Raw genomic sequence first — 13,121 nt, forward strand, 5'->3', positions numbered from 1 at the left:
AGTGTTGGCCTGTACCCCATACCGATGCCAGTACAGAGCTGAGGTGGTCCCTTCCTGTCATTACAGGGACCCTTTGTCCATCTGTCCAGCATGATCGCTGCGTACCTCGGACGGATGAGGACCTCTGTCACTGGACACTATGAGGTCAGTATCCCAAACCCTGTCCTTCATTACAGACTATATCCAGCAGGGGGCAATGCTGCGGCTCCACTGCTAAGGGGGCACGACCCGGGGGTCACCATGGAGAAAGAAATGACCCCAGGATCCTGCGTAACCCTACAATTACCTCCACAGAACAAGAGCAAGGAGCACGAGATGCTGGTGGCAGCGGCGGCCGTGGGCGTCTCCACGGTATTTGGCGCACCCATCAGTGGTAGGGGATCTCGCCTCTTCTCCATCTCCTAATTCTTGCTCCATTAATGCTGGTGTCAGTGACGTGTGATCTCTGCAGGCGTGCTCTTCAGCGTGGAGGTGATGTCATCGCATTTCGCTGTGCGGAATTATTGGCGCGGATTCTTCGCTGCGACTTGTGGAGCCTTCATGTTCCGTCTTTTAGCCGTGTTCAATAGCGAGCAAGGTAAAATCGGGGCTGGATCCTCGTACATGTATGTGGAGGCGGGGAGCAGGGTCAGCGGAGGCGGGGAGCAGGGTCAGCGGAGGCGGGGAGCAGGGTCAGCGGAGGCGGGGAGCAGGGTCAGCGGAGGCGGGGAGCAGGGTCAGCGGAGGCGGGGAGCAGGGTCAGCGGAGGCGGGGAGCAGGGTCAGCGGAGGTGGGGAACAGGGTCAGCGGAGGCGGGGAACAGGACCAGTGGAGGTGGGGAGCATGGTTGGGGGAGGCGGGGAGCAGGGTCAGCGGAGGTGGGGAGCAGGGTCAGCGGAGGCGGGGAGCAGGGTCAGCGGAGGCGGGGAGCAGAGTCAGCGCAGGCGGGGAGCAGGGTCAGCGGAGGTGGGGAGCAGGACCAGCGGAGGTGGGGAGCAGGGTCAACGGAGGCGGGGAGCAGGGTCAGCGGAGGCGGGGAGCAGGGTCAGCGGAGGCAGAGAGCAGGGTCAGCGGAGGCGGGTAGCATTGTTGGCGGGGAGCAGGGTCGGCGGAGGCGGGGAGCAGGGTCGGCGGGGGCGGGGAGCAGGGTCGGCGGGGGTGGGGAGCAGGGTCGGCGGAGGCGGGGAGCAGGGTCGGCGGAGGCGGGGAGCAGGGTCAGCGGAGGCGGGGAGCAGGGTCAACGGAGGCGGGGAACAGGGTCAGCGGAGGCGGGGAACAGGACCAGTGGAGGTGGGGAGCATGGTTGGGGGAGGCGGGGAGCAGGGTCAGCGGAGGCGGGGAGCAGGGTCAGCGGAGGCGGGGAGCAGGGTCAGCGTAGGCGGGGAGTAGGGTCAGCGGAGGTGGGGAGCAGGACCAGTGGAGGTGGGGAGCAGGGTCAACAGGCGGGGAGCAGGGTCAGCGGAGGCAGAGAGCAGGGTCAGCGGAGGCGGGGAGCATTGTCGGCGGGGAGCAGGGTCGGCGGGGAACAGGGTCGGCGGGGGTGGGGAACAGGGTCAGCGGAGGCGGCGAGCAGGGTCCGCAGAGGCGGAAAGCAGGGTCAGCGGAGGCAGAGTCAGTGGAGGCGAGGCATAGAATGCAGGGTTTTCAGAGGCGGGAAGCAGAGTGCAGGATCGTTGGACACTTAAAGAAAAGTGCAGGGTTGTGGAGTCGTGGTGCAGAGTGCACGGTCGGTGGAGGCAGGGTGCAGAGGGCAGGGTCAGCGGAAGCAGGGTGCAGAGGGCAGGGTCAGCAGACGTAGGGTGCAGAGGGCAGAGTCGGCGGAGGCGGGGTGCAGAGGGCAGGGTCGGCAGAGGCGGGGTGCAGAGGGCAGGGTCGGCAGAGGCGGGGTGCAGAGGGCAGGGTCGACGGACAGTAGAATTTAAATTGAGTATTTATTTTCTCCTAGAAACGATCTCTGCCATCTTCAGAACCAACTTTAAGGTCACCTTCCCCTTTGACCTCCCGGAGACTTTCTTCTACATGATCCTGGGGTGAGGACGAGCGCCGCCTCGCTGAGATCTGATACGTTGTGGTTGTTATATGAATACGTGAAGAATAAGACAGTAATTAATGAAACACAAAATAACGGCAAAACCAGTCACCACCCTCCTCTATAAAGGTGCTCATAATAGAATCTGGCCACACATCAACCCTCAGGCCAACTCATCCACACTCCTCTGTCCTCCTCCAGACTCCTCTGTCCTCATCCTTCAGACTGCTTGGACTTCTTCCTTTCTCTGACTCCTCCGTCTTCCACCTTCTTTTCCGTCTTGCACATTCTCCTCCAGACTCCGTCATCCTCCTCGGTCCTCCAGACTCCTCCATCCTCCAGACTCCTTGGTCTTCCTCCTTCTCCTCCAGACTTCTCTGTCTTCCTCCTTCTCCTCCAGGCTCCTCTGTCTACCTCCTTCTCCTCCAGGCTCCTCTGTCTACCTCCTTCTCCTCCAGGCTCCTCTGTCTACCTCCTTCTCCTCCAGGCTCCTCTGTCTTGCTCCTCCACACTCTTCTGTCTTCCTCCTTCTCCTCCACGCTCCTCTGTCTTCCTCCTCCTGCAGGCTCCTCTGTCTTCCTCCTCCTGCAGGCTCCTCTGTCTTCCTCCTCCTCCAGGCTCCTCTGTCTTCCTCCTCCTCCAGGCTCCTCTGTCTTCCTCCTTGAGACTCCTCTGTCTTCCTGCTTCTCATTCAGACTCCTCTGTCTTCCTCCTTCAGACTCCTCTGTCTTCCTCCTTCAGACTCCTCTGTCTTCCTCCTTCTCCTCCAGACTCCTTGGTCTTCCTCATCCTCCAGGCTCCTTGGTCTTTCTCATCCTCCATGCTCCTCTGTCTTCCTCCTTCTCCTCCAGACTCCTGTCTTCCTCCTTCAGACTCCTTGGTCTTCCTCCTTCTCCTCCTTCAGACTCCTTGGTCTTCCTCCTTCTTCTCCAGACTCCTCTGTCTTCCTCCTTCTCCTTCAGACTCCTCTGTCTTCCTCCTCCTCCTTCAGACTCCTCTGTCTTCCTCCTCCTCCTTCAGGCTCCTCTGTCTTCCTCCTTCTCCTCCTCCAGGCTCCTGTCTTCCTCCTTCTCCTCCTCCAGACTCCTTGGTCTTCCTCCTCCAGGCTCCTCTGTCTTCCTCCTTCTCCTCCAGGCTCCTCTGTCTTCCTCCTTCTCCTCCTCCAGACTCCTTGGTCTTCCTCCTCCAGGCTCCTCTGTCTTCCTCCTTCTCCTCCAGGCTCCTCTGTATTCCTCCTTCTCCTCCTCCAGACTCCTCTGTCTTCCTCCTTCTCCTCCAGGCTCCTGTCTTCCTCCTTCTCCTCCAGGCTCCTCTGTCTTCCTCCTTCTCCTCCTCCAGACTCCTTCGTCTTCCTCCTCCAGGCTCCTCTGTCTTCCTCCTCCTCCTCCAGGCTCCTCTGTATTCCTCCTTCTCCTCCTCCAGACTCCTCTGTCTTCCTCCTTCTCCTCCAGGCTCCTGTCTTCCTCCTTCTCCTCCAGGCTCCTGTCTTCCGCCTTCTCCTCCAGGCTCCTGTTTTCCTCCTCCTCCTTCAGGCTCCTCTGTCTTCCTCCTTCTCCTCCTCCAGGCTCCTCTGTCTTCCTCCTTCTCCTCCAGGCTCCTCTGTCTTCCTCCTTCTCCTCCAGGCTCTCTGTCTTCCTCCTCCAGGCTCCTCTGTCTTCCTCCTTCTCCTTCAGACTCCTCTGTCTTCCTCCTTTTTCTCCAGGCTCCTCTGTCTTCCTCCTTTTCCTCCAGGCTCCTCTGTCTTCCTCCTTCTCCTCCAGGCTCCTCTGTCTTCCTCCTTCTCCTCCAGGCTCCTCTGTCTTACTCCTCCTCCAGGCTCCTGTCTTCCTTCTTCTCCTCCTCCAGGCTCCTGTCTTCCTCCTCCTCCTTCAGACTCCTCTGTCTTCCTCCTTCTCCTCCTCCAGGCTCTCTGTCTTCCTCCTCCAGGCTCCTCTGTCTTCCTCCTTCTCCTCCTTCAGGCTCCTCTGTCTTCCTCCTTTTCCTCCAGGCTCCGTGACATTATCTATGGATGTAAAGTCTGGAGACCCCCATACACCCGTCGGCCTGTGGGGTCATTACTGAGGTGCAGCCACTAGTGGAGCAGAGTCGCTTTACGATCTCTGTTGTGTCCAGAGTCGAATCCTGAGGACCCGACTTACAGGGACGACTGTGCTGGTTTCAGTCAGGGAGGGTGCGTGCATTGTTAGGGTGCTGATCTCTGCTCGTGCCACAGGGTGATCTGCGGGACGGTGAGCTGCGCCTACCTATTCTGCCAGCGCTGGATCCTGGGCTACGTCAGAAGGAATCCGTACACCAGCAGGATTCTGGCCAATGAGTAAGTGTGAGGGTGACCCAGCGCTGCCCCCCATCACATGGGCACCCGCCGCATTGTCATCCCTGTCTGCATTTCACCCTCCAGCCACATCCAGAGCAGTAACAGAAGTATTGTATTTACAGCTCTGGAGGTGACCCGAGGATAAGACACGATATAACAGCAGAATAGTGACCGCAGCTCTGGAGGTGACTGGAGCATAAGACATGATGTAACTGCAGAATAGTGACCGCAGCTCTGGAGGTGACTGGAGGATAAGACTCAATGTAACAGCAGAATAGTGACCGCAGCTCTGGAGGTGACCCGAGGATAAGACACGATATAACAGCAGAATAGTGACCGCAGCTCTGGAGGTGACTGGAGGATAAGACACAATGTAGCAGCAGAATAGTGTCAGCAGCTCTGGAGGTGACTGGAGGATAAGACACGATGTAACAGCAGAATAGTGACTGCAGCTCCGGAGGTGACTGGAGTATTGGACATGAAACAGCAGTTTTGTTGATGCAGCTTTGGATGTGACTGGAGTGCAGGAGATGATCTCACTGGAGGTAGTGGAGTCGCTTGCTCTGAGTTGTCCCCTTCTCCCTCGTTGCAGTAAACCCGTGTACTCGGCGTTGCTGGCGCTCCTCATGGCGTCCATTACATTTCCGGATTTCCTCGGACGGTTCCTGGCGTGTCGGGTCAGTGTTCTCTGTGGATTTCACTGTACATGAACCTGGAAGCTCAGGATGAACAGAGACAAGCTGCTGTCATGTTGTGCAGCAGGAGAAGCCACAATGAGGGGGCTGTGACTTCCGGGGTCCTGGGGGTTATGGGCCCCGGGGAGTTCTGATCTGTGGGGTCCTGGGGGATCTTGCACTTTCCCCACAAGCCCCTTGTACCTTTTGCAGTGGTCTCTCGGATCTGTTTCTCGCAGTTTTATGCCATTTTTGTTTTTGCGCCGTCCGCAGCTCTCCATGAAGGAACTTCTCGTCTCCCTTTTCGATAACCGCACGTGGTGGACGCTTTCCCAGAATATGTCCTCACCGAGCCCCGTAACCGTGGACCCCAATAACCTGTGGGTGGAATGGGCGAACCCGCAAATCTCCATCTTCGGCACGCTGGCGTTCTTCATCGTTATGAAGGTGCGTCATCGTCACATTAACGGACTGGATCCAGCGAGGACAGAACCGCCGCATCGTCCTCAGTCTGGTGTTAGATTGGATGCTCCAAAGTCATGTGACATCGACCGCTACATCACTCAGTGACATCATCAGACCTCGTGTCAGTGACATCATCAGACCTCGTGAGTGTCCGTGATGTCATCAGAGCACGTGAGTGTCGGCGATCTCATCAGAGCACGTGAGTGTCAGTGATGTCATCAAAGCACGTGAGTGTCAGTGATGTCATCAGACCTCATGAATGTTGGTGATGTCATCAGACCTTGAGTGTCCGTGATGTCATCAGAGCACGTCAGTGTCGGTGACATCATCAGACCTCGTGAGTGTCCGTGATGTCATCAGAGCACGTGAGTGTCGGTGATCTCATCAGACCTTGTGTCAGTGATGTCATCAGGCCTCATGAGTGTCGGTGATGTCATCAGAGCACGTGAATGTCGGCAACATCATCAGGCCTCGTGAGTGTCGGTGACATCATCCGACCTCATGAATGTTGGTGATGTCATCAGACCTCGGGAGTGTCAGCGATCTCATCAGACCTTGTGTCAGTGATGTCATCAGACCTCTTGAGTGTCAGTGACGTCATCTGACCCTGTGAGTGTCGGTGACATCATCAGACCCCATGTCGGTGATGCCATCAGACCCCGTGAGTGTCGGTGATGTCATCAGACCCCATGAGTGTCGGTGATGCCATCAGACCCCGTGAGTGTCGGTGATGTCATCAGACCCCATGAGTGTCGGTGATGCCATCAGACCCCGTGAGTGTCGGTGATGTCATCAGACCCCGTGAGTGTCGGTGATGTCATCAGACCCCGTGAGTGTCGGTGATGTCATCAGACTCCGTGAGTGTTGGGTGATGTCATCAGACCTTGTGAGTGTCAGTAACATCATCAGACCCCGTGTCGGTGACGTCATCAGACCCCGTGAGTGTCTGTGACGTCATCAGACGTCGTGAGTGTCGGTAACGTCATCGGACCCCGTGTCGGTGATGTCATCAGACTTCGTGGGTGTCGGTGACGTCATCAGACTTCGTGGGTGTCGGTGACGTCATCAGACTTCGTGGGTGTCGGTGATGTCATCAGACCTCGTGTCGGTAACATCATCAGACCCCGTGTCGGTGATGTCATCAGGCCCCGTGTCGGTGACGTCATCAGACCCCGTGAGTGTCGGTGATGTCATCAGGCCCCGTGTCGGTGATGTCATCAGACCTCGTAGGTGTCGGTGACGTCATCAGACCTAGTGAGTGTCGGTGAGGTCATCAGACCTCGTGGGTGTTGGTGACGTCATCAGACCTCATGGGTGTCGGTGACGTCATCAGACCTCGTGGGTGTCGGTGACGTCATCAGACCTAGTGAGTGTCGGCGATGATATCAGACCTCGTGGGTGTCGGTGAGGTCATCAGACCCCGTACGTGTCGGTGACGTCATCAGACCTCGTGAGTGTCGGCGATGTCATCAGACTATTTGCCGTCTCATCGTTCTGCTCTTCTTCGTTTTTTTAGTTCTGGATGTTCATCCTCGCCACCACGCTGCCGCTGCCCGCCGGGTACTTCATGCCGGTCTTCATATATGGTGAGCACAACTGCAGAAGCTGGAGAAGGAGCGGATATCACAACCAACATCCCTGTGTGTGCTCTCATCATCCACAGGAGCCGCCATCGGACGATTGGTGGGTGAGACAATAGCGTATATATTCCCAGATGGTATCACCGCTGATGGCGTAGTTAACCCCATCATCCCTGGAGGGTACGCTCTAGCCGGTGAGTCCTTGTATATATTATATATGATAAACGTGACAAAGAGATGAGATCTGACAGATTTCATAGAATAAGAGATGGAAGGGACCCCCGAGGTCATCATGTCCGACCCCCCCGCTCAATGCAGGATTCACTAAACCATCTTAGACAGATGCAGTATTAGCTAGTATTTCACGAGAGATTTACTATAGTATCTTATCCTCCAGAGCTGCACTCACTATTCTGCCGTTACATCAGGTCTCATCCTCCAGAGCAGCACTCACTATTCTGCCGTGACATCACGTCTTATCCTCCAGAGCTGCACTCACTATTCTGCCGTTACATCGTGTCTCATCCTCCAGAGCTGCACTCACTATTCTGCTGTTACATCGTGTCTTATCCTCCAGAGCTGCAGTCAGTATTTTGCTGCTTTGCTGTCAGCTCTCAGGAGCAGTACCTCACTTCTCACTCCTGCAGTGCATTGTGGGAGATACAGAGGTCTATACCCTACGTCTCCCAGCAGAGCTGTGCATTATGGGATGTCCGTGCAGCAGCTCCAGCTTCGCTTTGGTTGCAGCTTTGGCTGGGACTGGAGTGTTGTCACCTGCATCTCTCCCGTTAGGTGCCGCGGCGTACTCGGGGGCAGTGACGCACACGCTCTCCACCGCGCTCCTGGTGTTCGAGGCTACGGGTCAGATCGCGCACATGCTCCCGGTCATCCTCTCGGTGCTGATCGCCAACGCCATCGCCCAGAAGTTCCAGCCGTCGTTCTATGACGGGACCATCATTGTGAAGAAGCTGCCGTACCTGCCGCGGATCCGTAACCGCCAGATAAAGTAGGTGGTGCATATCCCGGGGACCGTGGGGGTGACGGCGCCGTCGTGTAACCTCCGGCCGCCCCTTCACAGCTCCTACAAGGTGAAGACCCAGGAGTTCATGAGGACGGACCTGGAACTGCTGCCCCGAGACGCCGACTTCCACCGCGTCCTGCAGGTCATCACATCCTCCGACGACACAGCGTTCCCGGTGGTGGACAACACGGGTGTGTGAGCGGCGCGGAGCACGGGGTGCAGGACTACAGCTCCCATCATGCCCTGACAGTGTCTGCTGAGAGTTGTAGTCCCAGTGCGGGGGTCGCTGATGTAAACGCTGCACTGAATATTCTCAATGTTTCTCCAACAGAAACTCGAGTCTTGGTCGGCACCGTGCAGAGAAGTCGTCTCATCAGCTTCCTGGAGACACACGAGGCCAAGCAGGAGCCCGGGGCCCCTGAGCACAAGGTAAGAGGGCACTGTAGGGGCCACATTCTGTACAGACCCTGAACAGGGGCCCCGAGCACAAGGTAAGAGGGCACCGCCGGGGCCACACTGTGCACTGAACCAGGGGCCCCTGAGCACAAGGTAAGAGGGCACTGTAGGGGCCACACTCTGTACAGACCCTGAACAGGGGCCCCGAGCACAAGGTAAGAGGGCACCGCCGGGGCCACACTGTGCACTGAACCAGGGGCCCCTGAGCACAAGGTAAGAGGGCACTGTAGGGGCCACACTCTGTGCAGACCCTGAACAGGGGCCCCCGAGCACAAGGTAAGAGGGCACCGCCGGGGCCACACTGTGCACTGAACCAGGGGCCCCTGAGCACAAGGTAAGAGGGCACTGTAGGGGCCACACTCTGTGCAGACCCTGAACAGGGGCCCCTGAGCACAAGGTAAGAGGGCACTGTAGGGGCCACACTCTGTACAGACCCTGAACAGGGGCCCTCGAGCACAAGGTAAGAGGGCACTGTAGGGGCCACACTCTGTACAGACCCTGAACAGGGGCCCCCGAGCACAAGGTAAGAGGGCACCGCCGGGGCCACACTGTGCACTGAACCAGGGGCCCCTGAGCACAAGGTAAGAGGGCACCGCCGGGGCCACACTGTGCACTGAACCAGGGGCCCCTGAGCACAAGGTAAGAGGGCACTGTAGGGGCCACACTCTGTACAGACCCTGAACAGGGGCCTCGAGCACAAGGTAAGAGGGCACCACCGGGGCCACACTGTGCACTGAACCAGGGGCCCCTGAGCACAAGGTAAGAGGGCACTGTAGGGGCCACACTCTGTGCAGACCCTGAACAGGGGCCCCTGAGCACAAGGTAAGAGGGCACCGCCGGGGCCACGCTCTGTACAGACCCTGAACAGGGGCCCTCGAGCACAAGGTAAGAGGGCACTGTAGGGGCCACATTCTGTACAGACCCTGAACAGGGGCCCCTGAGCACAAGGTAAGAGGGCACTGTAGGGGCCACACTCTGTGCAGACCCTGAACAGGGGCCCCGAGCACAAGGTAAGAGGGCACTGCCGGGGCCACACTCTGTACAGACCCTGAACAGGGGCCCCGAGCACAAGGTAAGAGGGCACTGTAGGGGCCACACTCTGTACAGACCCTGAACAGGGGCCTCGAGCACAAGGTAAGAGGGCACCGCCGGGGCCACACTGTGCACTGAACCAGGGGCCCCTGAGCACAAGGTAAGAGGGCACTGTAGGGGCCACACTCTGTACAGACCCTGAACAGGGGCCTCGAGCACAAGGTAAGAGGGCACCGCCGGGGCCACACTGTGCACTGAACCAGGGGCCCCTGAGCACAAGGTAAGAGGGCACTGTAGGGGCCACACTCTGTGCAGACCCTGAACAGGGGCCCCCGAGCACAAGGTAAGAGGGCACCGCCGGGGCCACACTGTGCACTGAACCAGGGGCCCCTGAGCACAAGGTAAGAGGGCACTGTAGGGGCCACACTCTGTGCAGACCCTGAACAGGGGCCCCGAGCACGGGGTAAGAGGGCACTGCCTGGGCCACACTCTGTATAGACACTGAACAGGGGCCCCGAGCACGGGGTAAGAGGGCACTGCCTGGGCCACGCTCTGTGCACTGAACCAGGGGCCCCTGAGCACAAGGTAAGAGGGCACTGCCGGGGCCACACTCTGTACAGGCCCTGAACAGGGGCCCCTGAGCACAAGGTAAGAGGGCACCGCCGGGGCCACACTCTGTACAGACACTGAACAGGGGCCCCGAGCACGGGGTAAGAGGGCACCGCTGGGGCCACACTGTGCACTGAACCAGGGGCCCCTGAGCACAAGGTAAGAGGGCACTGCCGGGGCCACACTCTGTACAGACCCTGAACAGGGGCCCCGAGCACGGGGTAAGAGGGCACTGCCTGGGCCACGCTCTGTGCCCTCAACCAGGGGCCCCTGAGCACAAGGTAAGAGGGCACTGTAGGGCCCCCACTCTGTACAGACCCTGAACAGGGGCCCCGAGCACGGGGTAAGAGGGCACTGTCTAAGCTACACTGTGCACTGAACCAGGGGCCCCTGAGCACAAGGTAAGAGGGCACCGCCGGGGCCACACTCTGTACAGACCCTGAACAGGGGCCCCAAGCACGGTGTAAGAGGGCACCGCCGGGGCCACGCTCTGTACAGACCCTGAACAGGGGCCCCAAGCACAAGGTAAGAGGACAGCATAGGGGCTTCAGTGAGATGAACTACAGCTTTGGATGTGACTAGAGTACGATGTGTCCTCTCCGCAGGGTCTGAGTGATGGATTCAGCATTGATCCGGTCACGTTCCAGCTGTCGTCCTGGACGTCTTTACACGAGGTGAGGACTCCTGAGATGACGGGAGACATAAACCTCCAGGTGACAACTCCCCACAGGCCCCGTATAACCCTCATCATCCCCCTCCTCAGGCTCATCACCTCTTTGTGCTGCTCAACCTGCAGCAAGCCTTCGTCACGGAGTTCGGGAAGATTGTCGGCTGCGTCACCCGGAAGGAGGTTCGTCACAGTCTTTTCTACTTATCAGGAAAATTTGTGCCCCCCTCTCATCTGTAATGGTGTTAGTGTATATGATTGCAGCTCGCGGGCGCCCCCTGTAATCGCGATGAGGTTTGCAGCTCGCGGACGCCCCCTGCAGACGTGTCGAGGTTTGCAGATCGCGGGTGCCCCCTGCAGACGTGTCGAGGTTTGCAGCTCGCGGGCGCCCCCTGTAATCGCGATGAGGTTTGCAGCTCGCGGACGCCCCCTGCAGACGTGTCGAGGTTTGCAGATCGCGGGCGCCCCCTGCAGACGTGTCGAGGTTTGCAGCTTGCGGGCGCCCCCTGTAGTCACGGCGAGGTTTGCAGCTCGCGGACGCCCCCTGCAGACATGTCGAGGTTTGCAGATCGCGGGCGTCCCCTGTAATCGCGATGAGGTTTGCAGCTCGCGGGCGCCCCCTGTAATCGCGATGAGGTTTGCAGCTCGCGGGCGCCCCCTGTAATCGCGATGAGGTTTGCAGCTCGCAGGCATCCCCTGTAATTGCGATGAGGTTTGCAGCTCGCGGGCGTCCCCTGCAGACGTGTCGAGGTTTGCAGCTCGCGGGCGCCCCCTGTAATCGCGGCGAGGTTTGCAGCTCGCGGGCGCCCCCTGTAATCGCGATGAGGTTTGCAGCTCGCGGGCGCCCCCTGTAATCGCGATGAGGTTTGCAGCTCGCAGGCATCCCCTGTAATTGCGATGAGGTTTGCAGCTCGCGGGCGTCCCCTGCAGACGTGTCGAGGTTTGCAGCTCGCGGGCGCCCCCTGTAATCGCGGCGAGGTTTGCAGCTCGCGGGCGCCCCCTGTAATCGCGATGAGGTTTGCAGCTCGCGGGCGTCCCCTGTAATCGCGATGAGGTTTGCAGCTCGCGGGCGTCCCCTGCAGACGTGTCGAGGTTTGCAGCTCGCGGGCGCCCCCTGTAGTCGCGGCGAGGTTTGCAGCTCGCGGGCGCCCCCTGCAGTCGCGTCGAGGTTTGCAGCTCGCGGGCGCCCCCTGTAATCGCGGCGAGGTTTTCAGCTCGCGGGCGCCCCCTGCAGTTGCAGCGAGGTTTGCAGCTCGCGGGCGCCCCCTGTAGACGCGGCGAGGTTTGCAGCTCGCGGGCGCCCCCTGTAGTTGTGGCGAGGTTTGCAGCTCGCGGGCGCCCCCTGTAGACGCGGCGAGGTTCGCAGCTCGCGGGCGTCCCCTGTAGTCGCGGCGAGGTTCACAGCTCGCGGGCGCCCCCTGTAGACGCGGCGAGGTTCGCAGCTCGCGGGCGCCCCCTGTAGACGCGGCGAGGTTCGCAGCTCGCGGGCGCCCCCTGTAGACGCGGCGAGGTTTGTAGCTCGCGGGCGCCCCCTGCAGTTGCGGCGAGGTTTGCAGATCGCGGGTGTCCCCTGTAGTCGCGGCGAGGTTTGCAGCTTGCGGACGCCCCCTGTAATCGCTGAGGTTTGCAGCTCGTGGGCGTCCCCTGCAGACGTGTCGAGGTTTGCAGCTCGCGGGCGCCCCCTGTAGACGCGGCGAGGTTTGCAGCTCGCGGGCGCCCCCTGTAGTTGTGGCGAGGTTTGCAGCTCGCGGGCGCCCCCTGTAGACGCGGCGAGGTTCGCAGCTCGCGGGCGTCCCCTGTAGTCGCGGCGAGGTTCACAGCTCGCGGGCGCCCCCTGTAGACGCGGCGAGGTTCGCAGCTCGCGGGCGCCCCCTGTAGACGCGGCGAGGTTCGCAGCTCGCGGGCGCCCCCTGTAGACGCGGCGAGGTTTGTAGCTCGCGGGCGCCCCCTGCAGTTGCGGCGAGGTTTGCAGATCGCGGGCGCCCCCTATAGACGCGGCGAGGTTTGCAGCTCGCGGGCGCCCCCTGTAGTTGTGGCGAGGTTTGCAGCTCGCGGGCGCCCCCTGTAGACGCGGCGAGGTTCGCAGCTCGCGGGCGCCCCCTGTAGACGCGGCGAGGTTCGCAGCTCGTGGGCGCCCCCTGTAGACGCGGCGAGGTTTGTAGCTCGCGGGCGCCCCCTGCAGTTGCGGCGAGGTTTGCAGATCGCGGGTGTCCCCTGTAGTCGCGGCGAGGTTTGCAGCTTGCGGGCGCCCCCCTGTAATCGCGATAAGGTTTGCACCTCGCGGGCGCCCCCTGC

The 13,121-nt window shown here is 60.0% G+C and overlaps 1 protein-coding gene across 1 annotated transcript in view; it reads left to right on the forward strand.

Annotated features, from left to right (window-relative positions):
* Window positions 1-13,121, forward strand: part of LOC138651669 (chloride channel protein ClC-Kb-like) — a 74,089-nt gene that overhangs the window by 57,823 nt on the left and 3,145 nt on the right. Inside the window, exons 7-20 of the mRNA XM_069742056.1 lie at window positions 67-144; window positions 295-373; window positions 452-577; window positions 1,925-2,009; window positions 4,221-4,322; window positions 4,915-4,999; window positions 5,270-5,443; window positions 6,978-7,047; window positions 7,125-7,235; window positions 7,834-8,047; window positions 8,120-8,253; window positions 8,394-8,491; window positions 10,765-10,833; window positions 10,923-11,009. Coding sequence (XP_069598157.1) covers window positions 67-144; window positions 295-373; window positions 452-577; window positions 1,925-2,009; window positions 4,221-4,322; window positions 4,915-4,999; window positions 5,270-5,443; window positions 6,978-7,047; window positions 7,125-7,235; window positions 7,834-8,047; window positions 8,120-8,253; window positions 8,394-8,491; window positions 10,765-10,833; window positions 10,923-11,009 — 1,512 coding nt within the window. The remainder of the gene's footprint in view (window positions 1-66; window positions 145-294; window positions 374-451; window positions 578-1,924; window positions 2,010-4,220; window positions 4,323-4,914; window positions 5,000-5,269; window positions 5,444-6,977; window positions 7,048-7,124; window positions 7,236-7,833; window positions 8,048-8,119; window positions 8,254-8,393; window positions 8,492-10,764; window positions 10,834-10,922; window positions 11,010-13,121) is intronic.

Source organism: Ranitomeya imitator, chromosome 10, assembly GCF_032444005.1.
Source record: "Ranitomeya imitator isolate aRanImi1 chromosome 10, aRanImi1.pri, whole genome shotgun sequence".
Taxonomy (NCBI): Eukaryota; Metazoa; Chordata; class Amphibia; order Anura; family Dendrobatidae; genus Ranitomeya; species Ranitomeya imitator.